General features: G+C 43.7%; 1 protein-coding gene across 4 annotated transcripts in view; it reads right to left on the bottom strand.

Moving 5' to 3' along the window:
• Nucleotides 1-27,302, bottom strand: part of atrnl1a (attractin-like 1a) — a 160,011-nt gene that overhangs the window by 66,244 nt on the left and 66,465 nt on the right. For all 4 annotated transcript variants that reach the window (XM_069539280.1, XM_069539281.1, XM_069539282.1 and 1 more), the window contains 5 exons: nt 20,894-20,987; nt 16,998-17,050; nt 10,106-10,200; nt 9,359-9,437; nt 7,126-7,283 (listed from right to left, as the gene is read on the bottom strand). In XM_069539280.1, coding sequence (XP_069395381.1) covers nt 7,126-7,283; nt 9,359-9,437; nt 10,106-10,200; nt 16,998-17,050; nt 20,894-20,987 — 479 coding nt within the window. The remainder of the gene's footprint in view (nt 1-7,125; nt 7,284-9,358; nt 9,438-10,105; nt 10,201-16,997; nt 17,051-20,893; nt 20,988-27,302) is intronic.

Genomic DNA, 27,302 nt, shown 5'->3' with positions numbered 1-27,302 from the left:
CATGGGGATTCCTCTAAATGGCCCTAATAGCTGCAAAGGCTTTGGGTCTTTGTCCGCGGTGAATCCTCGGAGACGTGTTGGGAGGAGAGAGAGAAACAAATGGGGCAGAATGGGCTTAAAGAGGTTTACGGGCGAGCAGGTAAAACGGCCTGACGACGGAAAAGCTGCAGAAAAGCTGATTTTGGGTTCCAGAGGGACGAAGCATTAATACGAGCATCAGGGAGGAAAGAGCCGGGCTTTGCATTCAGGTTTCCTCCAATGAAGCAAACGACATCACCAGCCCCAGACGATATGAACGTACACACACCGAGAAGAAGAAACATACATGTACATATACAACGACGACATGGATAAATACATGTTCAATAAGAGTTCAGACACAAAACACAAACTGAAAATGGATTCAAATTATACTGAATATTAAATTCATCCTGTGACTGTTTCTAATTTCTCTCTCACACACACACACACACACACACACACACACACACACACACTCACACACTCACACAAACACCAGCCAACAGCCATCATTTCAATTTACAACAACTGCAGTCGTTAAACACAACTATAATCAATAAGCTGTTTAGACCACACCCCCGGTTCTCTGCCTGACCCGCACCACTGCAGACACACACACACACACACACACACACACACACACACACACACACACACACACACACACACGTGTCTCAGAGCATTACACAAAGACACGCATGATGCAAGCTTCATGCACGCAGGCTGTAATAAGAATGTACCACCTAACAACATGTTTTGTTTGCGTCACTCTATATGCTACAAATAAATAAAATATAAAAATATATATTTTCAAAAAGTCTAAATGGTAAATTTAACCTGAAAGAAATAAAACAAAAGAAAACCAAAGTCCTTTTTCCCTTTGGTTCCCAGGAGGCTGTAAAGCTTCTGATAACTTGTTGGATAAGTCAAGACTAATAAAGTTTTATGGTTCAATGCTTTTAAAAACCTCTCAGTTTAAATAAAGTTTGGAAGATTTTACAGTCGTTTTCAGCCTCGAGCTGCTTTTGGGAAACAGGTTTAAGATCAATACGCTGCAGAACTTCTCTGAGTCACATGCTCCTGAGCTGACGACTTAAATAAATGTTAATTTAAGTGACGGTAACGTTAGACACAAACAAGCAGCTAATGCATCGGAGCCGTAGTTTAATGTGGAGCCTGGAGCTCCTGCAGCTGTTTGACTGTAACTGCTGACGTGGAGCTGATACCAAGGAAAAACTGCAGGGTCAGAAAAAAATTAAACTACAGCTGGGAATTCTTCAGAAAACAACCCGGCCATTACGACACAAACACAACCGAACTATTCCGTTTCTATTGAATGTAATTGTTCGGAGATCAGGGGTCAACTGACTGCTCATGGCGAATATTCTTTTTAAATCTCGACGGTAGAATTCCAATTACGCCGAGAAGCAGTGTGAGAGAAAAGAGGAAGGTAGTGAGGCGGAGGTAGAAAGAAGAGAGGAGTGATGTAAAGACGACTCCAAGGACCCTGGTTCCACAGTTAAGTCATTACCCAGGGCCTACGGTGGCCCTCTGGGGACAAGAGCAGGAGCTGTGACAGCAGTGGGACGCTTTTTATTTCCCTAACCCTGAACCCAGGGCTGCTTGTTAAAACCTGGATGAAAGGAAGTGTTTGGCTAATCAATAAGCAAGGGGTGGGGGGGGTAAAGGAGAGGTGCGAACGATAAAGAAACAGAGAGGAAGCGACAGATGAAGGCAAAAGATAAACAAAGGAAAAGCAATTATTATTTCTTATTTTCTCTTCTTTCAATTTCTCTGTTTACGTATTGAAAGTTTCCACTCGTACAGTCCTCTGCTGCATAAACATAATATATTATATAAACACTGGGTTTTAGTGGAACGCACATATTTACCTCAGCGTGATAACAAACATATTTGTGCATTTCCCAGGGAATGAGATGCACGGCACACTCTCGCTCTGTATTTGCATTTTCATGAGGACCTAATGACCAAAGTGAGGCAGTTGCCAAGTGCCGCCTCCACCTACACGCGATGCAAATGAGTCCGGCGCCGCCATATGTGCGCACTTGTTAGAGAGAGCTCACAGATGTGGCTCCTTCGAACAGGTGCTCGAGACCCACTTCTGCATCTTCCTGCAGCGGCAACAACAACAACACGAGGATTAAAATCCCAGGACGACTCCTCCGCTCGTCAATTGTTAGTCTGATTTTTGTATTTGTTGCACCGTTTGATTCGTGGATCGTGCGACTTCATCTCGCGCGTTCCTGTCCGCTCGCTAATCAGCCTCGAATCCGAAGCTGGGTCTCATCGAGCAGCCGAGTCACGAGTGTTCACAAAACCTCGAGAAAAAAGTTATTTGAACAACTGACACAGTTTAAAATTATATTTGATATCATATAATCTCCAGGTCATAAATGTTTGTTTATAATGTTAACAGTTTATATTTATGTGTCTATATATAGTTAATTATATTATAGGTGATATAACAAACAGCCTTTTATGACATTTTGTGCCGAGTGTTTGTTTTCTGGCGTTTACAAGCTGAGGCTCAACTTCATTTACACATCGGATCATAATCATTATTTCATTGAACATTAAAATATTCGTTAAAAGACCCGTGGAAGCTGAAGAAAGAAAGTTTCTATAATGATGTCACATCAAACGCAGAGTAGTGCTGCTGATCTTTCAAATGAATTTTAAACCAGGATAAAAAAACATTCTGCGTTAGCTCGAACCAGTCTAATGAACTTGCCCCCTGGTGGCTGGCTGCAGTACAGTATCATAAACTGGCCCCTCCTCCATGTGATCGTATGGGACAAGTACAGGATAAATAAATGCTCTTATCACACTGATGTATGTTCAAGTGTCTTATCGATTGGCTAAAATGATGCAGGAGGTGGAGGTGCGTCGTCCAGGCCATGACACAAACTCTGAATTTATTCCCGCAGCTCCGACCTAATTAGTCGTGATGTTGCTGATGACTGCTGCTGACTTCCTGTCTGGTTAAATGGGCACTCAGCCTCGGCGTCTTCTCTTCCATCCTATGGAACACGATACCACCTGATAGATGCATTAGATGGACCCGCTCCTCCTCCTCCTCCTCCTCCTCCTCCTCCTCCTCTTCCATGTGTGTCAGATATCTGATTAGGAGCCGCATCCTATTTAATGATGTCAGGCGCAGAGGATAAATAAGTGACTGAGCGCCGCGCTGCAAATCAAATCAACCGACCAATCACGCCAGCCCCCGAGTTCGTCTGCAACAAAATGGCTGCTCACCCCTGACAGAGGGCTTTTAATCAGCCGGCCTGTAGGCGGTGATGCACGGCGGAGGCGTAGCGAGGGAGGAGGGGGAGGGGGGGGGAGATGTCGCAGACAGAAATACTCACCACAAGACCTGCTCAGCAAATATGACAAACGAGGAGCCGTGATTTAAAAGAACAACTTGTTCCTTTTACAGCGAAGTGAGTTTTGTCTCCTGCCGTCGACTTTACTCGTCTGCAAACACCGAGCTGTTCAACGCCGTCAGATTATTATCACACATCGTTCGTGTTAAGATGAGCTTTCGTGCTGAATTAAAAACAGAGATGTTCAAATTACGCACAGTTCCGCTCTTGAGTTCCACGACTTCTGACTGAACAGTTAGTTCTTTCAAAAACAAAGAGGAGGAGAGAAACTGGGTCATGTTCCCGTAGTGTTTGTGCGCTTGATCAATAAATCATGAGTTCTTGATTAGAAACGAAACCGGGTCAGTTCTGGTTTGTGGGAAAATGGTGTCAAAAGGAACAAATTACAGTGATGCTCTGAATTTGCTTCTGACACAGAGCAGCTTGTTTTTCTACTGAAGTTGTAGCATTTCAATTTCATTAACGATTTCTATTGATTTCAAACGGGACGTTGCTCCTAAATACTGTTTATGTTTTCAGATATGAAAACGTTTCGTTCACAGAATAAACAGACCGGATGTGCCGTTATGTTTTCAACATGTAATCCTGGACGAAGCCTGAGCCGAAGCTGTAACACATCCCGACATCCGTTTGAACGCGGAGCCATCAGGTTGAGGTCTCACGACCGAGTGAGGATGAAGGCGCTAGTTCAGCGTGACAGAAAGCATCAAAATCTTTTCCAGCAGAGCGACTGATCCCCAACACCTCTGCCCCTCCGCCTCACAGCCGGCCCCCGGGTCCCCGCTGACGTCAGGACGCCGCCGGGGAAACACTCACAGGTCACGTTAGGGAGCGTGTGCGTGTTCTGCCAATCGTGTATTTCTACATTCCTGAGGACTAAGTCAGATTCTTAACCAGCGAAGTGAGGACATGTAGCATTCAAGGATGTAGTTTGTGTTTTAAATATGAGCATAATATTACACAAATATATATTTATTTCATCAATATGACATCTTAAACATCGGAAAACTAAGTTATAGCAACTTCTGATATGAAACTTTAAATGAAAAAAACTTCAGTTTCTCCCAAAACTACCAGCGATTCCACATTTTTTTGGGTGTGTTACAGTGAAACGTCCCTCGGAATGTGAAAGTGTGAAACATCATTTAGATAAAATAAATGTAACCGAGTTTTTCTTGTGAAGAAAAACATCAAACAAACACAGAAAGTGAGAACAACTGCAGCTCAGCACTCCAGCATCACAACCCACCACAGCTGCAGGCCGGCTGCCAAAGACAAACATCCTCAAGGAACAGAGGGGGAAAAAAAGAGCAGAGCACATCAAATGTTTTTGTTCAGTTGTGCATATTAATATTTTAAAACACCAGCTGGCTTCTAAAGGAGTTTTACCTCCGCAAACATAAAAGCACAGTGATTACACCTTTTACAATAATACTCTGGAGGTAAACAAACCTGAATAATAAAATAGCGTATATATATATTTACACTGTAATGAAGACACGAGTAAAACCTGCATCGAGCTGCAGCGTAGCAGCAGTGCACATATCTGACGTGATCTTCGCTCTGCTGAACAATTAGAGTAAAAAATGTTGTGTCAATGAAATATTAGATGTTTTATAACGGACTGTAAATAAAGATGGACGACGAGTCTCATTTTAACTTCACCTACTTCAACAAAAACCAGTCAACACACACACGCGCCATTAAAAGGTCACTTTAAGAAAACTCATTAGATTTTCCGGCAGTGTCAGATAAATGCATCTCCATGTTAATTAAGGATATGATTAAATCACTAGTTTATGGATTTTCATTTAGTTCATCAACATTAGCCGCGTCCAGCCTGCAACAAACATCAGCTACACTTAATATTCACACAATAAAACATCAACAATCTCTCATCACTGCTGCCGCCGCGGCTCCGAATACACAGAAAACTCACGAGTACGTTTCCAGAATCTGAATTGATTGTGGAGCTGAAATCAGAAAACTCAAATCTGAGAGGCAGAGACTTGAAGAACAGCAGGAATGTTTCCACTTATTGACTTTTAGATAATAAAGAAGACGTGTTGAGTTATGTGTTTATTGTATTTTGTGTATTTTTGTTTTAGGAACAATATGATTTCTGGTTTATCGAGACACTTGAAGGAAAAGTCAGGGGTCGAGGAAAACTATTAGGATTCCTCCGCTGGGGATTTCAGAACCGCAGACATTTTGTCTGAGACACTAAATTAAAGGTCAAGGAGGTTTGTCCTCTGAGGACGACCGAGCCGTTCATAACCGGGACCAGTGGACTTCCTCTCTTGCTGTCACTCAGCGCTCAGTGCATGTGTGTGTGTGTGGCGTCTCCTTTGTGTTCAAGTGTGTGTGTTTGTGTGTGTTGAATCAAATACATCAGGCCGGGTCATTACCAACTCTCAGGATAATTTCTCATCCTCATCTGGCGTCGGAAGTCAACAAGGTCACAGCACCGGACGCCGAGTGCTTCTCAGGTTACACACGGACTCGGCCGACATGGCGGCCTCGCCGTGGTAATTACCCTATCACCTTTCAACGGGCAGATATTAGCAGCTCTGATAGTGCAGCATTAATGGGAAATGCACGGGAGGAGTGATCGATGGACGAGCGACCGTAACGAGGGGCTGGACACGGGAAACTAACGACTGCAGCTGAATGACAGTTAGGAAATCATGTTGGGATGTTTTTGTAAGATAAACCTTTGGGAACAGATAAATGTGCCGACATTTCAACAACACAAGTTCATCCAAACTCGTCAAGGTTTTATTGTGACACAAACTTTTGTTTCCCCTCGTTTACACCATGGTTACGAACCGAACACCCCGAGTCTGAGTCACCTCACCGGCTCCTGGAAAAGTTCAGAATGGATTTTAAGATATGATAACATCTTTGACTCATCATTTTCTGGGATTAGACGACAACCCTCTCTGGTTTCTATTTCTGTGTTCGTGCTCTAACCATATTTTACAAAATCACTGTGTTTATATTCAGATTTTACCAGAATGTTTTTGTAACCAGGCAGCTACTGTCTCCTCCATCCATCCTCTGCTTTGTGTCTCTATCTGCCTCCGTTCTCTGGACGTTGTGACTGTACCAACGTGCCCAACACCAGTCGAGCAGCCAGCCTGTCGTCTCCCTCCTCTAATTCCTCCATTATGTCACTTCTTGACTCCATCCATCAGCGCGCACCCCGCATGCCGCACGACAGTCATCTTAAAATATCACCGCTAAAAGTCTGCTTCAATTTAACGGATCATAAGACCGGAGCGTGAATATTTAGTGTGTGCGGCTGCCGCCTGGAGATTTAATCCGGTGCTGCATAATTGATGGAGAGACATTGGGAAACTCACAGATCATTAAATGTGATAGCAGATTTGCCAAACACTCCTCAGAATGGTTTATGCTCAACGTCCTGTCTCGACTGTATGTTTTGTGGAGAGTGTCGGCTCCTGAAAACTGGAGTTGAAGAAGATGAAGAACCAGAGTTGAGCTTCAGCTTCTTCCTTCAAATGCCTGAACTGCACCGACTGTATTTTTGATTTTGTTCGTCTCCTCAACATCCGAGACCTTTAATAAATTCTTCTTTGGCCCATACAAGAGAATCTGTTCAGACGTTTTTGTGCCATCCTGCTCACAAACAGAACCTCCACCCTCCTCCTCTGAATCGACCCCCCGAGCCTCCTACCTGGATCTTGATTGGCCAGCTGAAGTTGGACACGTAGACGTAGAAGGTGATGTTGTGGTGAAGCCTGAAGTTGAACTTTTCGCAGGAGAGACTGTCTCTGTGCTCCTTGATGTTGGTCCGAGCGATGATGGGCATCTCTTCACCCGAGATGGTGCCGGCTGGGGGCGACGGGAACGTGTGAAAGAAGATTTACAACAAAGACAATTCTTTACACGGGAGAGAAAACCAGAAACAACAGTGTGTGTATCAGTGTGTGTCAGGTCTCATGAAGGGTAAAGAGACAAACAGTTACAAGTCTGAGTGTTTTATTGTGTTTCTGCTTCGAAGACAAAACCCAGAGAGAACAGCAGCCGCTCCCGTTTCTTGTTTTCAGAGAGAAACTCTGAGGTGACACAAACAATCACAAACTTTAAAAAGCAGAGAGAAGAGACTGGCACCGGGTTTGGATTTGGTGAAGTGATGATAGAGATAACTGATCTGAGAAAGGTTTGCATCAATACGAAGCTGCACCGTTGTTTCAGGGAAATACAAAGTTATCGCTTCAACTTTTGAACTGACACAAAAGAATTTTCCCCATTTCATGTGTTGAGGACAACAACAGGATCCCGCTGCGCAGAGACTGGCCTTTAAACACAGCATCTTTCTTTCGCACCAGTTTTGACATTTCTCACAGTGTTTCAGAGACACCATGGCTGCTGACATTCACAACCCCAGAGGTCTGTCTGGGATTCTCTCAGATCCTGACACGACCACATGACCACCGGGCCATCAGCTGTCAAACCCTCACTCCTGGCTGCACCATGACGGATCGCAATGACGGTGATCTGATCACACGAGAAACCAAACTAAACAAAGTCTAAACTAAACTGAAACACCCTCGAGTTGTCTTTCATTTTCCAGGTTATTCTTTCCCCTGTTTTCAGGATTATACAAAAGCTACTGAACCAATGTCCATCAGGTTTGGTTGAGGCCTGAGTCTGAGAAGAGATCGATGTATTTATCACACTTTCCCTTCATCATTTTAAGAAATATTCACCTTGATCTTGTTTCATGATCAATAAATTATTTATAGCTGATCAGACCGTTATATTTCTACAACAGGATCTACATGTGTAGGATTGTTCAAGGTCACTCAACATATTAGTTTCAACTGAATTTACAGAAATCTACACACGGTCTCATCTGTTCTTTGTAATAGCGGACGTGTGTCGTCATTACCGACACTGGATTAGATTTGTAAACGTGATATTTAAGAATGGAAACAAAAAGACATCGTTCAGGTGGAAGTGGAGAAGAATTGTCGCTCTGTGGGAGGAAAGTAAAAAGCAGCAGCTTAACTTAATAACTTTCCATTTCAAACACTCAGCCAACAATAAAAACCAAACCGAGTTACTCGTCTGCACCGTGTGAACATCTCTGTAAAGATATTTTCACAGTGAGAGTGTGAAGTGAAAACAGTTGAGATTTTTTTTTTTTTTAAAACAGTCGGAAAATTGAAATTCTCAAACAGAAAAAAAAAAACAATCAGCTGTAAAAGTATTTTCATGACACCTCACGGTCAGTCAGAGCGAGCGTGTTGAGTTTCCTGAGCATTTCTGTTTTATCAGAGCCGCTAAACACTTTGTAATAGAGTGCACACAATCGCACAAACAATCACACACACACACACACACACACACACACACAGAGCAGCTCGGTCCCAGGCTGAAGAGGCTCTGGGCCCCCAGACGCTGCCAGTGTGAAAGCAGAGCACTTTTATCTTAATTGAAATCAGGAGTGGAAAAATATATAAAATGTCCCGATGCCATATTCAAAACAGCGTCTGATGTGTGTTGTCGGGACGGGGAATCCCTGTGAGGCGAACAGGAAGTCGATCTGACCCTTTCCCTCGGCCGCCAGCTAACGATGCTGACGGAGGGAATAAATCTTCAAACGCAGGCGACTTCAGAGGCCGACGACAATCACACACTGCTTCAAAAATCGAATTACATGTTTATGTAAAAGTTCATTTTCTTTGTCTTTAAGCAGAAAGGAAACACAAATATTTTGCTTTTAACAATGTTTTAGCCAAAATTCCTCATCATCAATTTAGGATTTCAAAATTTATATCGACTGGATTCAGTGAAACAGCGTTTTGATATGGAAGACAGATATCTTTTCTCAGAACAATATGAATGGAAGAATAAATGAAAAGGTTTGTCTCAAGACAAGTGTAAATATATGAGTTTTCTACCTGTGGAGCTTAACGACCAGGTGATGTTGAGGTTGAAGTTGTTGGAGGCGTTGATGGACATGTCGAGATTTTTGTTGGCCTGCAAAAGAAACAAACGCAATTTGAATTTCCTTTCTGATGCAGATGGAAGTGGAACAGTGTTGGACACAGAAACAAAGAAAGTTTTACGATGTCTTCAGACAGATCCTTGTTTCTCTTATTTCTTGATTTATTCATTGACCACTGTGGAGATCTGTCCGTCCATGTAGCAGTTGGACGGTTGTTTTACTCACTTCCCTCCAGGTCTGTCGACCTTTTACCCTCGTGCACATCCACGAAGTGCAACAGGAGAATTCTCGGCTACAACGTTTTAAACTGGCTCTTCACCTCCACTTGTGTCACCTGGGGCGAATCGGACTGTGCCGGCCTCTCCCTGCATCGCTCCACTGATTTTTGTCTGCGATGCTTCAAATATTCCACTTTGACTTGAACCAGAACAAACCTTTCGGCAGCGAGGAGGAAGAGAAGGTCCAATAAAACTCTGAGGCAGCACTCTGACCTCTACCTCTGAGCAGGTTCCTACTCATATAGAATCGATGTTCAATAGATTCTTCTACAGAGCAAATGGGGGCGGGGTCTTAAAGAGACGGAGGCTGAACAGAGGAGCTGCAGCGATGGACAGTCGGAGGACAGTGATGTGTTTTCTGAACATTAGAGCATTTAGACCTTTCATAGTAATAACACTTGAACACGTCTCCTTTGTTTTACCTGTTCAGGTGTCGCCATGAAGTTGATGGCCGTGTAGTGACGGTCGTCCTCCTGCAGCAAACTGAAGGTAAACTGGTAATCGATCAACAGGTTGTCTAGGCAACAGAGACAAAAAGACAAACCCCCATCAGGAGATGCATCACTACTTTAATTATTTGAATATTCTTTTAATGACTTGTTTCAATAGTTAAACTAATAATAATGATTATTCTCGGAGCTCACCTGGGGTCCCTTCAACAGAAAGAAAGGTCATTCCAAATAAAGTCTCAGGTCATTTTTATTGACACCAGCTTCAAACACAGACAGATTTATGAAAGTAAAACTGTAGGAGACGAGAACCGGGAGTCGATATTCAATTAGATGAATACGGCTGCGACACTGTGAGTTCTGCTCAAAGATCACAATCAGCCACACAATAAACAAGCTGCTTCACATACGTACACACGCACTATTATCTATGTCAGTATTAGTTGGATAAATATGAACTCGTTCGACGAGGCGGCCTCTGTCTTAGACAAGCGAGCGGCCCGATCAATAAACCACGAGCGAGAGTCTGAATAATCGCGTTCTCTCAGAGGTTTAATCATTTGTGACAGCAGCTCCAGCTGAGCGTCTGGAAGCTGCTCTTTGTCAGCGAGACAATGGCCGATGTTCGGAGAGAATCGCGGTGACGCAACATCTGGACGGACAGCAGGAGCCACGCTGGGTCACCTTGTCTGCTCGCCCGATGGTGGTGGTGGTGGTGGTGGGGGGGGGCACACACCGTCGCTCCATCGTCCCGTTGATAATTTAAACAAAAAGTCAGATTTTCGGCTTCTTCATCAATCTCCTGCGCAAATGACGGTTGAGCTTCATGTAGCAAACTTTCACAACACAGTCGGTAAAGGTGAGGTGGTGTTCGGCCGCAACTATTAAATTCATAAGGATGTCGGATATGAAAATAATAAACTGCCCCGCAGAAGAGAGGCCGAGTGACTGAGCGTCCAACGAACGAGGGGAACTTTTGAATATGTTTAAAAACTGGATTTTCACCAGAGGGGAACTTCAACACTGAGGCAACAGTGACTCTGCAGGAGCCTTTTTTTTAAACTCACGGAGCAGAACAACTTTGTGTGACACCCTGTAAAGAGAAAGACAGATTTGAAGTTGTCACCTTCCTCTCAACTGTACAATCCCAGGGCGTAACCGAGACGAAAGCAAATTATGTTTGACAAACACTCTTGTTTTGTTCAGCCTTCATGGCGAGTTAGCCCGAACAGCAGATATCATCACATCAAAGATAATATTTCCTCTGAACATCTCTCTCTTCCTCGCTCGCAGGCAGACGTGCACTGCCGCTGCTCAGTTGTTTATCCCATAAGGGTCGTCTGCACCACTTCAGAGTATTTGGGGTTTTTAGACTTTGTAAAAAAAAAAGAGGATAGGGACCGGCGTGTCTGCGTGTTGGTGCACGGCGTGTTTTCTTCTCGGTGCATCCTACACCTCTCTCTAGATGCGTGTGCACGTGTGAGTCGCTGCCTGCAGCCACCTGCAGCGTGTGAGTGTTTACAGGTGGGTACGTGTCTGCATAGTTAAACAAACAAATGAGAGTACGGCCCGGAAACAAATTACTGCGGTCCCTCTGTGTGTTTCCAATATGTTTGATTTCAAGGCTGTTAGTGGGAAGAGCATCGGCAAGGTTTAAAAGTTCATCTCAGCTAATTACAAATCCCATCTGAGAAATCTGACAGCAGTTTCACTTAGGCAGTCTCACTCCGCATAAATCGTACCAAGGTAACACTGAAGGTATTACCCATCCCCAGATGAAGTGAAATAGAAATAGTCCATGCCAATTTCTCAGGTTCACAGATGGGTGATCTTATTACCATAATATGTAAGCTGATTCAGCCAAAATGAAACAAAACACTGTGATGGGGAGTGAGAAGGCAGAAGAGAAAGCCCCTCACCCGGAACATAATCTGATATCGGCCTGTTTCTCGAATAGAAATCGAAAAACAAGCGTGAACTCTCCTACAATGTCAGTGTGTCTGAATCTCTCGCTGATGTTTCATTTAATGCTTGTTAACAACTCATTATTTCCCATTTGCAACAGCTGCCTGACGGAGCGCGGGCCAGACGCTGCGCCGCCAACTCGCCGAGAAAACGCGTCGGAACCGCGGCAGTAAACACAAGGACAACGCCGATTTAATACCAGACCCGACTGGAGGTCAAGGTAAACCTGGAGGTGATGTATGCACGGGGTCAGCTGCCCTCTATTTATATGAGCCTCAACTCAATTGGTTTGAGGGATGGATTCACATAATGATCACCAGTGTCTCTACTGATCCTACGTCCGTGAAAAGTCGGAAAAACACGTGAAAATCAATAAGTATTTTAAGGTAGCGGAGAACAGAGCTGCACACAACAACTCTGAAAGTGAAACTGATCCAAGATCAGTCAGAATATTTCATTTTTAATACAAATCTGTCAACAGTAAACTCTTAGATTTGAGCTTGTCGGCCTCATAGGACCAATTAATCCACTTGAGATAGGCGTCCAGACAGAGTGCCTGTCAACAAACATGGAGGCGTGCTGGACTGAAGCATCGAGGTCTAATGAACGGCCCGAGGACGTGAACGCTGCCGACTGCTGATTACTGCTGTACGACCACTTTGAGCTCTGAATCTGCAACAAGGCTCACTCTGTGTTTTTCCTCCGATTCGTGCCGTCCACCACTAATTGTCCTTTAATTGGGATTGTGAGGCTGTCAGTAAATATCGGAGCCACTTTCCTTTGGCCTGACTAAGCTTTCCCAGCAGCCCTGGGGGCAGCAGGCTGCGACGACTGCAGCCCGACTGGTGTGAGGCTGATAATTCCACTGACTGCTGGTCTTTCCAGCAGAAGTGACGGGGCACTTGGTGGCCGTCCCTAATTAGGCGTCCCCTTGTAGCTGACTGTGATGGAGTATGACAGCGGTTTATTAAAGCGTTGTCCTGGTGATGCCTGCTCATAAATGCAAGCCTGACTGGGGGCGAACTCATTAAATAGCAAAGTTGCTTTTCCATCAATTGACTGGTGGTTCAATATGACAGTGTTAACTCAACCAGAGCATCACTCTCCGCGCTGCGTCCTCGGCGAGGATGAGGAACACTGCTGTCAATATCTCCACGCTCACATTTATCAGCCTGATGAAAACATTTCATCAAATTGAGTTTCTGACTGCCGCTTGTTAATATGGAGAAGAACAACTCTCTGTGTGTGGATGTAGATCTGCACTGGTACATTACGTCAAAATGACAAGACAACAAACGTTGGATGATAAATTTTCTTTTTTCTGTCTATGAGCAAAGAGGCCGAACACAACAGTGAAATCCTGCTGACAAATAAAAACTGTCTGTGGGGATTAGAAGGATCAAAAGAAGTTTATGTGTCTGTGATGTAGGAAAACACAGACAGCTAAGTATTATTATAGAACGGACAGAAACAAATATCCAACTGATAAATAGGTGACATGAGTCTTTCACGGAACACGATACTCTTGTAATTGTTACTTGAGTTTGTTGTTTCGTGGCATTGGTCGACAAATTTGTGCCGTGAATAAGTGACGTCTGTTTCTTGGCAAAATATTGTTCTGCTAAATGTAGCATGTGCGACCCCTCGTTCTGAAACATCTGACGCCTCCGACCTTCCACAGGAGAAGTCACGAGTCTGCTTCACATCTGACCTTGACATTGCACCTCCATGCAATCAGCTAAAAGAACAGAGAGAGAGAGAGGAGCACGCTACCAAACGAGAGATTCAGAGCAGATGTCTAAGGTGCTGGACTTATTACATTCAGCTGTTCAACCTCGACTGGCTGTTTGGTTTGTATAATGGCTTTTTGTTCAACTTAAAAAGAGTCTGTGCCGGGTGCTTAACCTCTATCCATGGACTCTAGGAGTCCTGAGTGTTTAGTGTGAGGTTTGCTTCTCTGGAGACAGACGAGCCGTCAGACGCTGCCACATGGAAGGAATAAATCCGAAGAGCAGGCTGTGAGATGTACCTTTCAAAGTGTCGTGTTATATACACTGAGCACTGCTGTGTTACTCCGGGGGCCTTCTCTGAGAAGTCGTGACCTTCTGAAGAGTAAAGTTAAGTCGACCGCACCTCCTCCCCATGACGGTCCACAGAGCGTTCATAATACCATCATCACAAGCTGCCGTCCCTGGACAGAGACTCTGAAGGTTTGTGTTCGGATCCTGAAGCCGTTTTTAGATTTACTGGATGTTTGCGACATCTTGAAACCACAGACTTAAAGCTAAAATATCAAGGATGACGACGTCGCCATCACAGATATTAACTTGCCACTAGGGGGCGATCCAGATGATTTGGCTTCACTTTCGGACGGCTGCCATTTTGTTTATATTTACTATGTCCTCCACGTTTGTGTTGTTGTTAGGTCCTTACATATAAATGGATTTTCTTCATGTACGCACTTTGTAAACGACCTCGTGGGAGTTTAAATTGTCCATCCTTGTCTTTTCAAAACTCACAAACCAGTTAACGTGTGGTTCCTGCAGAGGGTGCAGAGAACAACACTGCCTCTCCCATCTTTTCTTTATCCATCACCCTCTGTCAAATGATATTTAAGGTTAATATTGACCTGGACTATAATTATGGCAGCTTTCTGAAAAGCACAAGCAAATGGCTTTTAAATCAGTAATTTATACACACTCACATGCTCTGTGTGTGTGTGTGTGTGTGTCTGTGTGTGTGTAAGAGAGCGTGGTGTGTGCATCCATGTGCGTAGGTCTGAGTGTGATTGCTCTTGTTCAAACAAAGCTAGGCCCATTTCACCGACAGCAGAAAAGATAATGTCACATTAATGACAGAACATGATGTAGTAAAATACATGGGAAATACACACACACACACACACACACACACCAACACACACTGCAGCTGACGTGGAGCGAGCCGGTCACCCGCAGACCTTAAGAGCCATTAAAACATAAAACATGTGCTTCTGCATCTCTGTCTCTATGTGCATGTGCAATTATCTAAAGCCCCTCACAACACTGGGTATAAAGGCAGTGGTGCCATCTAGTGCCTCCAAAGTGGACAGGGTGAAAACAATCATTTCACAACTTCAAGTGTTTCAACGTTAAAAAAAAATCAAATGTGTCACAAGCCGACGTGAACTCTAGACGGTTGTTGTCATGCTAACAATAATAAACACGGCCGTAATAAAGTGCTCATATTTAGTTTTCTTTCAATTTCAGAAATATATTTACAGAACGTAAACTTTGTCTGGTAGGATCCACAGATTTTATACAAAGATGGACGACGTGACACCTCCTGAAAAAAAGTGAAGCCAAAGATGATTGCCCCCTGGTGGCTGGCTGCAGTATAGGTCACAAGTCATAAGTTTGGTTGGTGAGATATTTTGGATAAGGGGGTAAGTGGGGATGTGTTGCAGACTAAATAACAAGATATGAATTCTCTGGATTCAATTTCAGATTCTGTGCTTCACAGGAATATAAAAGTAGAGAAGTATAATCTTAAAATAAAAGCTGTGCAGCAAATCAACGTCTTGATCTCGGAACAGAAATGATTCTTGTGATCAAACACATATTTGCGGTGACCGGTGCAACCTGTGCCGTGACTCCTCTGATTACTGCATCATTCAGAGCGTCCATCATTCACACAGTGACAGCCTGACTCACGTTAGAGGAGTATCCACACTGACAGGCCCTCAGTTATAATGTTAAAAGCCATGACGGCAGGTTCTGTTTGTGTACGAGTGTGTGCGAGAGAGAGAGATGCAGGGTGAGCGAACATGTGCTCGTGTGCCACGAAACATCTGTTTTCACTTTCCTCCCCGCCGTCTTGCCCTTTAAAGGTAAAACAAGAAATTTGTTGCAAATGAGCGAAGTCAGTGTGATCGCTGCTCGCATCAGGAAGCAGGTAAACAACTTCCTCTTTCACTCCGCTACCTCTTTAAGTTTGGGTTTAACTCTGTCTTTAGAACTTAGACCGGAGTGGTAAGTGTAATCCACCAAACAGAATAATAACGTGAATAAACAATGTTCGTGTTTTCCAGACAACCTGCGGTCACGCTAAGTGTTTCCAGGGGAAGCATGATATTGTTATTAGTGAAGTAAGATCTGAGGAACGAGGTCAAGGAGGCAGGTTGACGAACGTTAGGAAGAAAGTGGCCGAACACGGAGAATAACACAGTTTAAATCCGGTCTGTACGTACCGTGGATATTTATGACTTTAGACCGTGACCACAATCTTCCTCTTATCTTTACCACGACGTTAAAGTTTAGAATCAGAATATGTTCATAGTCATTTTTTAAAATAGTCATAAAGGTTATTTCTTTGATTTTAGTATTTCAGTAAAAGGAAGCATGTCGACTCTGGAACTGCACGAACCAAAAATCTTTGACATCTTGTCATAATCAGCGTGTTTGAACGGTTAACAGCAAAAAGGATCAGAAAATGCCAACAGGCCGACAGGTGACTAACAGGTTTATAACCTGAGTCATACGTCAAACTGAGTTTAGAATTTACTGCCTCAAACAAACACACAAATACAGCCACGGTACAATGATGGATATTAATCCTCTGAAACCCCCAAATGCAAGTATTACTAAGTGCAATACTTTTGTAGATACAATGACTTGTGTTCATCTGTGTGTGGAGGCGTTCAAGAGTATCAGAGCGTCGCTAGGGCCACAATTTTCTGTCGGTTTACTTTGCTTCAGGTAAACGTAAACTCTAACCGCCAAGGAGGGAACAGTGTCCGTGCTGTCTGCTTCCAGGGAAACATCTTTGGAGGCAAAGATAATAAACACGGGACACAGATTTACACTGAAAGCACACATTACCTCTGTGTGTGTGTGTGTGTGTGCGGTGCAGGATTACTTACAATAACACGTTCCTCTGAGGGGGTTACCAAGGTAACGGTTCTCTGAGTCACATCTGGAACGACAGAGGAAAGGAGACATGGGCGGAAAGTGGAAAAATAAATAAGAGAGAAAGAATAAAAAGACATTAACATTCAACACAAGCTGAGTTTTTACAAAGACACATTTTTATTTTTGGAATAAAGTGTGTGTCTGTGTGTGTGTGTGTGTGTGTGTGTGTGTGTGTGTGTGTGTGTGTCAGGTGGGCCGCTGCTGCAGGTATTGTCTTTCCCCAACTCTCTACGAGCAGATTTCCTATGACAGCCCCATCTAACCATAGCTGCTCTGATTTCCCAGGGGCTTTTATACACACATACACACACACACACACATACACACACACACACACACACACACACACAGAATGAGTATATTTTTTTATGAAGCATCTATAGAACTTTTTAAATCTGGGATTTGTCAGATTATCCTGTTCAGAAACATCTGTCATGCATCTGTAAGAACACAACGGTGACCAGTTTATCGTGGGGGGGGGTAAAATAAATGTCAGAACTTCCAGGGTTCAACTCGTAAATTCCCTCAAATGTTGATTTCTTTCTTTATAGTCACATTAGTCAGAGCTGGATGATGAGAAATAACACACTGACATTTAATTCATATACAACATCCGACGTCCGTCATAGGGATATTTTTAATATACAACAGTAGGAGAGAGGGACCCCTGTCAGTCACTGGCGTCAAACTGGAATCCACTCATCTTCTCATTTGCTTTTTATCTTGACATTTCAGCCACTCCTCTGTTCTTCAGACGGAGGCGGGGCATCTTTCAAAGACGCTCACGTTTGCTGATGGACAGTAATTGGCTGTGGTTGGAAGTTGTGACCTTTAGCTTGAGGGAAAGTCTCTGATGACCAGTGAGCTTCACCACAACACAATTAGCTTTTAAAAATTGATTTTCCCAAGTAGAAGCCAAATGAATATTTCAATATACACACATAACTGGATTTGCAGGGGTTTCAAAGGGCCAGGAACTTAAGGGCTCTTAAGAATAATGTACATTTTCACACTCAGCAAATGTAATTAAAGAGAGAAACACCAGGGCTATAGGTTTTTTTTCTTTCTTCCAGTTATCATGGAGGAACGATGTGCATGTTTTAGAGCCCATTAAAGTGTCACGATGGACCTGACGTGTACCTGAGGTAGTTCACACACCAGATAAGAAAATCATTGCCTGGCAGAGGAGAACAAAAGCCAGACTTCCACTTTGAGCCCAATGGAAGAGAAATGTTAAAAATGTGACGAGAGGATTGACGGTGATCATTATCATAATGTCGGAGCTTTGAACGTGTCTTTAAAGAACGTTTGCATCATCGAGGGAGTTCAAATTATAGTCTGTGTGTCTGTGTGTGTGTGTGTGTGTGTGTGTGTGTGTGTGTGTGTGTGTGTGTGTGTGTGCATCTGGAGCAGTTTCAAAAGGAAAATACTAAATGTTTTGATTGACATTGCAACAGCTGGATGAAATTCTGAGGAAAAAAAACCTGTGCAAGCTTTTCTAAAACTGGACGATAAATCATCCGGGACACAAGGAGCAGGGAGGTAAAGCCGGAGGTTGAGGAGAAAACTACAAAGTGAACACCGAGGAGGAGAAAGACAAAATGAAAAAGAGGAATAGGAGGAGCAGAGGGTGTGTGAGGTTTACAACACAGAGTGTTTGTGAATTCTCTTGCAGCGCTGCAGCAGCAGGTCACAGAGCAGCGCTGGATACTGAATATTTCATCCTTCTATAAAAACCCCGGCCAAGGACGATGTTTTAAACCACGGCCGAGCCTCCACCCTGCATCTGAAGTTCACAACAACACTAAGACAAAGAGTCCGAAAAAGACTCAGTCTCAGTTCAAGATATTAAAAGGATTGATAAGAACTAGAGTTTGGTTCCTGAATGTGGTCACACGTCGGCAGCGCTCGGTAATTCTTATGTTGTGGCTTCGAATGGAGAAAACAGATAAAAGACACAAAGTCTGGAGCTGAAATCAATTTATTTTACCTCCAACAGGACGATATGTTTTCACCTTTGTAAGTTTTCTCGTTTGTTTAGTTGTAAACTAGATTATATAAAAACTACTGGATGTGGTGTGAGTCCTGAAAGATGCACGTAATTACAGAGCTGGATCAGGGGGGCGGAGCCAGGAATTGTTTGAGGATGTTTCATTTTCCTCGATTTCTCCGAAAAAAATTCAGGGATCTTGATGTTGATATTTGTGTGAGATCCAGATGTAGTGAATTTAAATGTGACCAACGAGAATTATCTATATGACAGTGTTAAATCCAACATGGCGAGCAGCAGGGAAGAGGGATGAGCCGTCTTAAAGAGGCTGAACTGATGGGGGAGTGTTTTCTCTCATGGGGGGGAGACACAGCGACAACAAAGAGCCAGGGATGGACACTTAAGCTGCTTACAATAAAAACCTAGTGGGGACAAGACGAGGGTCGCAGAGGACTGGACAACCTCATCCTCACTTAAAGCACACTGGGAGTCCACACACACACACACACACATACACACACACACACACACACACACACACACACACACACACACACGTTTTAAATCCATGGAAAGACGGAGGGACTGGAGATTAAAGGTCACAATGACATCATGATCCCTGCTTGTGTGTGTGTGTGTGTGTGTGTGTGTGTGTGTGTGTGTGTGTTTTCGCTGATGACATAAACAAAAACACAGAAAACTCCGTCGTGCACCAAACCCTGTTTTGCAAACATTCAATTCTACAAACATTTAAAAGCACAAACACAGACTCCACAGTCACATCGAGTGAGAAGATGCAAATTAGAAGTCAATTAGTGGAGTTCTCAACAAACGGAGGAGTCCAATTAAAACTGCATCAACGTAATCAAACTGTCAGGCGACGAGAACGGGGGCGGGGAGGGCTGTGAAGCGGAGACCTATATAAAGTGCAGTTTCAACCTCAACAGAAAAAAAAAAAACCACACGTGTTGAAATTTCAATTAATTATTCGTGAAAGTCGTAAATTAAAAGTGTAACTATGAGCAGAGTGAAACAGCTGGAGAACATCTGGTGAGCATCACAGGGTGAGCCAGTAATCTTGACCTGTCACCTTCACACTCTGATCTACCTGTCTGTACAACAGCTGCTACTGTTCTCTGTGTGTGTGTGTGTGTGAGTGTGTGTGTGCACATTACACACACACTCACACACACACAGATATGAATATAAAGTCTGACAACACAACTACAAGGAAACCAAGTAATGGATTAGCCTGATGTTTGCTGCTTTACCTTAACGAGCCCCTTATTTCTGACGGAGCATTTGATTATTAAAACAGAAACACACACACACACACATGCACACACACACACATGCACACACACACACACACACCGTCTCTGCTTACTAGTCTCGTCCCCTAGATTTATCGATGCAGCAATTTTCAGGCTGATTCTATGGTGCGTCGCTCTGCCAAGCCATTTAGGGTATTGTACTGTACTGGCACAGTCAGGGGGAAACACACACACACTGTGTACACAAACAAATACACACACTGTATACACAAACAAATACACACACTGTATACACAAACAAATACAAATACACACACTTGTTCATCATTTTCTTTCTATCCTTCTGGCACCCTGGAGACTTTTTTATTTAACCTGTAACTTTAATCAAAATGTAACTTTACTTTGAAATCGACGCCTAAATTCAACGACGCATCATGAAGCCGTCACAGTCACATTTGAAAACATCGCTGCTCTGCCGTCTTTGTGTCGCGTGTGTTTCTACTCGTTCAAGGCGTTCCACGAAAAAAAAAAAACAACCTGGCGTGGATACGGAAAATCTTCAGGGATGTGACGGAATACTCACAGCTGACACTGGTCTCCCTTGATGCCCTTGGTGGTGCAGAAGCACTTTCCCGTGTTGACGTGGCAAACGTTGGCGTGACTGTTACACTTACACGCTGCAAACACACAGAGAGAGAGAGAGAGAGAGAGGACGAGTTAGATCTTAAAATCTGGTATGAGACAAATTACAGCAGCCAGGAGAAGAAGAAGAAGAAGAAGAAGAAGAAGAACAGAGGAAAAAGGTTCAGAAAAGTAGAAAAGAAGCGGATCACTCGTGGTTTTCTCAGAAAAAGGAGGCAGACTGTTGCTCTGAGTCATTCCGCATCAACAGGTTCAGAGACGTTTCACTCGTCTACTGCAAAATGATGCCTTTTTACCTCCACTAACCTTAAAACACATTATTTTCACAACGTGCTTCCTCCAACAGGAAACTGAGTTTCAGGACAATGTTTTGCAGAAGGAGAAGTTCCTGTTTCTTTGTCTTAGAATAAAACCGTCGTGTCTACATGAAGAATTCAAGTTACTGCTCTCTGTTTTTGTTGTGATGTCAATGTGAGGCCTCAGCAGAGAGGAATGAAGATGGCCGACGAGGAACAAGAACCTCCGTGTGTGTTACGTCCACACTCTGTCCTGCGTCCCTCTGCAACTGAACTGACTTTGTGCTTTGTTCATTCTTCTTTCCAATTGGCTCAGAGACAGGAGCTGTAATAGAACAGTGTTGTTCTCAGGTCAAGGTAAAGCCAAGATAATGAGAGGAAAACAAACCTCCCCTGCTGAGGAGAGAGAAGCTGATTCTACTGCTCACACGGAACAAAACAAGTTAACAGACGTAAACGCTGCTTTAAATATTCAGACACACACACACGGCAAGAGGAAACCAAGGTTTCGCGCTGGAGCGTTTAAATTTCAATAGGTTCAAAGTGGAATCGATGTTTTTCCACTTGGAATCAGACGTGCTGGGAGCAGAGGAGGCGACAATAACATCCGCAAAAAATACAATTTCAGTCCATTACTTGAAATTACATTTACCGTCGAGGGAAAACCTTCCCACAGATATTGAAGTGTAATGGCTTCACAGATAAGAGAAAAAGTGGCTTTTAAATAAAGGGACAAATCACAGGTGTGTTGGTGGCCGCTCCGCTCGCCCTGCGGTTCACACACTTTTCATTTTGAAGACAGACAAAGGCAAACAAAGGACAGAGTTTGGAGAAATGCGCTCGGAGACACAAAAAAAGACAGAAGAAGAAATTCAAAGCTATAAGATTTCACTGCTCTCAGACCTGCACAGAAATGTCTTTTTTATCTGAAATTTTCTGCACAACTGTCCGAACGAGTGGACGTGTTGATGAGGTTTCTAACACGTGACACTAGAAGAATACGAATATATATAAGAGGAGCCGTACACGTAGAAGACAAAGACGTCAACTTGGAAAGACGAGGAGACTCCAGAGCTTCTGCTGCTTCACAGGACAAACACTGACTACACAGCTTATAATTCTTCCAGACATTTGTGTTCAAGTCTGAGAACTGTAAAGTCAAAGGCCTCGTTATGGGATAAATGAAAACACTGATCAGATAGAACACAATCTGAACACCAGTCACTGTGTGAAGTTGAATCTCAGAGAGAGAACATAAACTCTTCCCCTCTCTTCAAACAAACATGAAACCTGATAATCCCCTCAGCAGCAAACAGCACGCTGCCTCTCAGTCTCAGACCAGCTCTGCTCTCTGATGAGTGTCGGAGTGTAAAGCTGCTGCAGCGTTTCCTCTCCAGTCGTATAACGACGAGTTACAACTGCTAAAAAATCAAGGATTGATTTGGGAAACACACTCACATCTCTGATGCAATAACGATCTAGCTCAGGGCCACATACATTAAATTTGTCATGGTGTTAATCTTTGTGGAAAAATATTGAACTAGAGTCAAACCTGATATTGAACTGAACAGTTAAATCTGAGCTAACTCAATCATTTTGTTTCATTTATAATATCAAACATATAAATATATATATAAACGCTCCAGAAGTTACTGTTTTACATCAATACCCCAAGAACTGAGCTGATCAGGATGTAAAGCGTCGGACTCTGAGCGCCATCGCTTTACTTTCACTGTCCCAAAAACACAAGGAAAGAATCTTGGTAAAGTTAAATGTGATAAGAGACACAGCTCACAGAGTCACAACCTGCGGAGGCTGCGTTTGAACATCGATTAAATCACAGCGGCGCGACTAGAACGTCACATTTCAAAGGCTCCTTCATATGCGGCCGACAGACGAGTCCTTTAATCACAGAGGTAACGACGGCTCCAAACGGTGGATCCTAACTTTTTTAATCTCATTTTCTCTCTCCAAAAGCCGCCTCTCTGGTTTACACACGCTTCGTCTCGTCACTCTCCGTGTTTCACATTTCATTTTCTGTGTAAAAGTGTCCGAAGCAGTAAACCAGGGCCTGGAGGCTGCCGCAGGATGTTTTACGGTCCGAGGTTCACAGACCGGAGTTTCCTCTGAGCTGTCAGCGAGGTGGCATCGTTCTACAGTGAAGGTTCAATATTCACAGGAACACTGAGGCACCAGACAGATAACAGGTCACATGAAATCACTTTTTCATTAGCTCAGTCTTCTCTTTAAGTCAAAGTGAATATAGAGCTGTACATTGTAAGTTGTACTGTCATCGACTGTTTCGAATGAAAAATAAATCCATTCCTTCAGACGCTCTTTCTAAACGTGGAGCTCCTCGACGTAAAAATAAACACTTGACTCATCCGACTGGTGCACAGACACAATCGCATTCCGAGTGCCCAGAGGAAGCTAACTCGATTCAGTGAGAGCACAGAAGGATGGAAGCAGCAGGAGAATCAGGGAGAAGAGGAGGAGGAGGAGGAGGAGGAGGAGGAGGAGGAGGAGGAAGGAGGAGTGAATGAAGTGGACGAGGGAGCGAGAGCACATCACTTGCTGACAACACAGAAACGAGCCACAATAAAAAGAAACCTGATCTCTTCGCAAAAAAAAAAAAAAAAAAAAGGCTGATTTGATATAAATCATATTTCCCATGACTCACGCACGACCCCTGAAGAGAATACAATTTCTCACCCCACTGCCTCTGCATGTACACACAACACAAAAGATGCCTGTTGTCAGGGTGGGTTTGAATGTGTGAGTGTGTAGGAGGGAACGAGGCCGTCTCTGAGTGTGTGTGTGTGTGTTTCCGTCAGAGATGAGGAAATAAGTCAGTGAGAAAACATTAGAGAATAATCCTCTCTGAACCTGTTATCTGTTCCTACAGTCGGCGTCTTATTCCCGAGGGGTGAGCACTTATAAAACTCAAGGAAACTTAATGGGTGCGGGAAAAAAAGAAACTCAGAGGTCTTGTGATGATATAAGTTTCTCCAGAAGTGTTTTGTGCAGTCGAGCCCAGAACGTCATGTGAAGCCTCCTCCTCTAACGCTGCTTTATCTGAAAACTCTGTTTACATGCAAATGAGAAATGCACAAGAAGACAAGAAGGTAAAAGATACCAAAACAAACCAGATAATTCACTATATTGTGTTTTCTTAATGACGCTGAATGACGTCCTGGTCCCTCGTTTCACTGGATATTAGCTGTTTTTGTTGGACACGCAGGTGAAATTTGGTTGAAAGTTTAATTAGAGGTCATGAACTTTATGTGACATAGCGCTTCTAATGTGCGGACTGAAAAAAAAACATGCTATTGTGCATCATCTTCACACCTGACACACGTGTTGATTGGCCCGCAGGTCACAGTCTGCATGAACATGTTAGAGAACAAGTGTGTCTGCATGCCCGTGTGACCGCCACGTGTGAGCGCACATCTGTGTTAGACCTCAAAGTGTTGACATGTTCTAATATTACATTCAAGAGGCTCCACACAGGCAGGAAGCAGCTAATTAACTACAGCCGCGGCTTCCTTGTCTTGTTTTCTGCACAAATTGTATTTATCAGGTTTAAAAGCATCAGTGTGAGATCTGCAGCCCACTCGCCAAACGAGAACATGTGCATCTGATGATCATGGTTAAGGTCAAATGTTTTTGTCCTCTGTTTTTAACACTAGTCACAGCCAAACACTGGAAAGCTCAAATGTGCTGCAGCATGAAAAATAGTAAATTACATGAGTACTTACTGGGGGAGATGTTCAGGGTTGATAATTCTACTTAATGTTATTCCTGGAAAATGTTCACATGCTCTAATGTTCAGAAACACGTCCCTGTTCTCAAACTGTCCATCGCTGCAGCTCCTCTCTTCAGCCTCTGTCTCACACACTTGTTTTCTCAGCTGTTTCACATCGACTCAAGATGTTAGAAGCTGAGGCTGTAGCAACAAGTGCGTTCTAATCCATTTTTAAGGTTTTAATTTTCTAGAATAAACAAATAAAATGACATGATAATGATGTTGAGAATAAAATAACAGCGCAGCAGCGACCCCCACATCGTGATCAATCCAGGAACGTTATTTTAAATCTTCATCATCAATGTCACCTTCCACCTTCAGCTGACTGCGGCTGTTTCTTTGTGTCCGTGGGCAGTTTGCTCAGATAAGAGAGGACGGACTTGATTTTGACTTGGTTTTAATGAGGAGCAGAGGAAGAGGGCTGAGGAGCCACGAAGCAAAGAGACGTAAGAAGTGAAATGCATGTGAACACACGCACTGATATTTGCATACAAAGAGGAAAAAAGGATTTTAATAACATCAAACAGTTCTGAGTTTCCCTCCCTCAGCAGAATCTGGTCAGTGAACTATCGACCTTAGAAAATGTCTTACTGCACGTGTTACTATAGGGTGGCACGGTGGAACAGTGGTTTGCACCGTCGCCTCGTGGCTTTGCTTTTGTTTCTTCAGCTTCCTCCCACTGATCAAAGTCGGCGTAATTAATTGGTTATTTCGAGGATTTAAATCGATGATTGGGTTCATGTTCCATCTGCTAACAGATCTATACAGACTAGATTACAAGCTCGTTTTATTAAATGTGCGTTTAATGTCAGCTTGAGCTCTGAGCCGCGAAGAAACCGAGAAAGAGCAGCTTCCTCCAGACGAGACTCGAGTCGCGGACTTCAAAAGAACTATTTGCTCTGACTGGAGATCAGAAAGGATTTGAAGGCCGTTTAAATCTTATTTACAGAAATGTTTGTGTGGCTTTGTGTTTGTGTGTTACACTCGATGTGCGTCAGTAGGTCTGGCGGTCAGACGAGGAACACTGGATACTGCTGAGAATTCTGGGTACCGTGCAATTCCACCACAGGTGCTCAGCAGGTACACGGTCACACGCAAGAACGTTTAAGAGCGCGAGTATGAACGCACGCACGCACTCTAACACTAACACACACAACAGGTGAGAGGATATGTGGCAGCGACGGCTGTATGAATAAGACTCTGCAGGCAGCATCTCTTCTCTGCTAAAGCTCAACAGCTGTCTGATCCATCACACACACACACACAGACAGACACACACACACACACACACACACACACATATACCCTGCTGTCCTGCTCGTCCCACTCTCTGCTGCTGGGTTGCCAGTTTCTCGCAGAGACGCCACTCAGCATCTCTGCAGCTCCTGCACTCAACACAGATTTACAAACATCTCCCGCTGTTGCACCCTGTGCAGAGGCTGTACATCAAGTCCCAGAGACCAGGGACACGAGCACAGAGGAGGAGAGACGGAGGGAGGAGAGGAGAACAATACAAGATGTGCAGATCACCAGACCGAGAAACAAGAGCACCGCTGGTTCGTTCAAATGCTACAAATGACCTGCGTGTTCTGTGCAAGTGACTTTATTTATTTATCCAAAGTAATTCCAGATATTTTAAACAGCCTGGGACGAGTAAACAGAAAGAATCAACTTGATGTTCTGAGCTAAAGCTACAGATCTAGAAAAACAAATCCTCCACAGTTCATATCAAACCCTCCTCTCTCTCTCTCTCTCTCTCTCTCTCTCTCTCTCTCTCTCTCTGCTTTAATGACTTTATAACATTCAGTGATAACGAGTTTTCTATTCTTTAATCATTTGATCTTGTTTTTTATTCATCTCAGTGAGAAACACTACAAATCTTGTGCAGCTCCACGAGAATCACTCGCTGGACTGAGCTGAACCTGCGAGACATGAAGGATGTGAGTGACAAAACGTCCTCAAGACCCGACAGCGACCTCTGACCCGTGTTTTTTTACGTCTCACACGAGCAGCAAGACGGAGAGTCCTCGTAGACGAGCAGCGAGAGAGAGAGAGAGAGAATCAGAGCGAGATGGAGTCAGGGAGCTACTGATGTGAATCATGCAAAATTTATGGAAGCAATAAAACTGTTGGGGGGTGAGGTGCCGGTGGCGAAGGAGCATTATACGCTGAGACTCTCACAGCAAAAAGATAACAAGCGGGAGGAGAAATAATACAAGCTAAAGTGTTGCCTGGAAGACAATTCACAG

The sequence above is a fragment of the Paralichthys olivaceus genome, chromosome 14, assembly GCF_024713975.1.
Source record: "Paralichthys olivaceus isolate ysfri-2021 chromosome 14, ASM2471397v2, whole genome shotgun sequence".
Taxonomy (NCBI): Eukaryota; Metazoa; Chordata; class Actinopteri; order Pleuronectiformes; family Paralichthyidae; genus Paralichthys; species Paralichthys olivaceus.
Note: the sequence above shows the minus strand (reverse complement) of the source record. Positions and strands in the feature narration are given on the sequence as shown.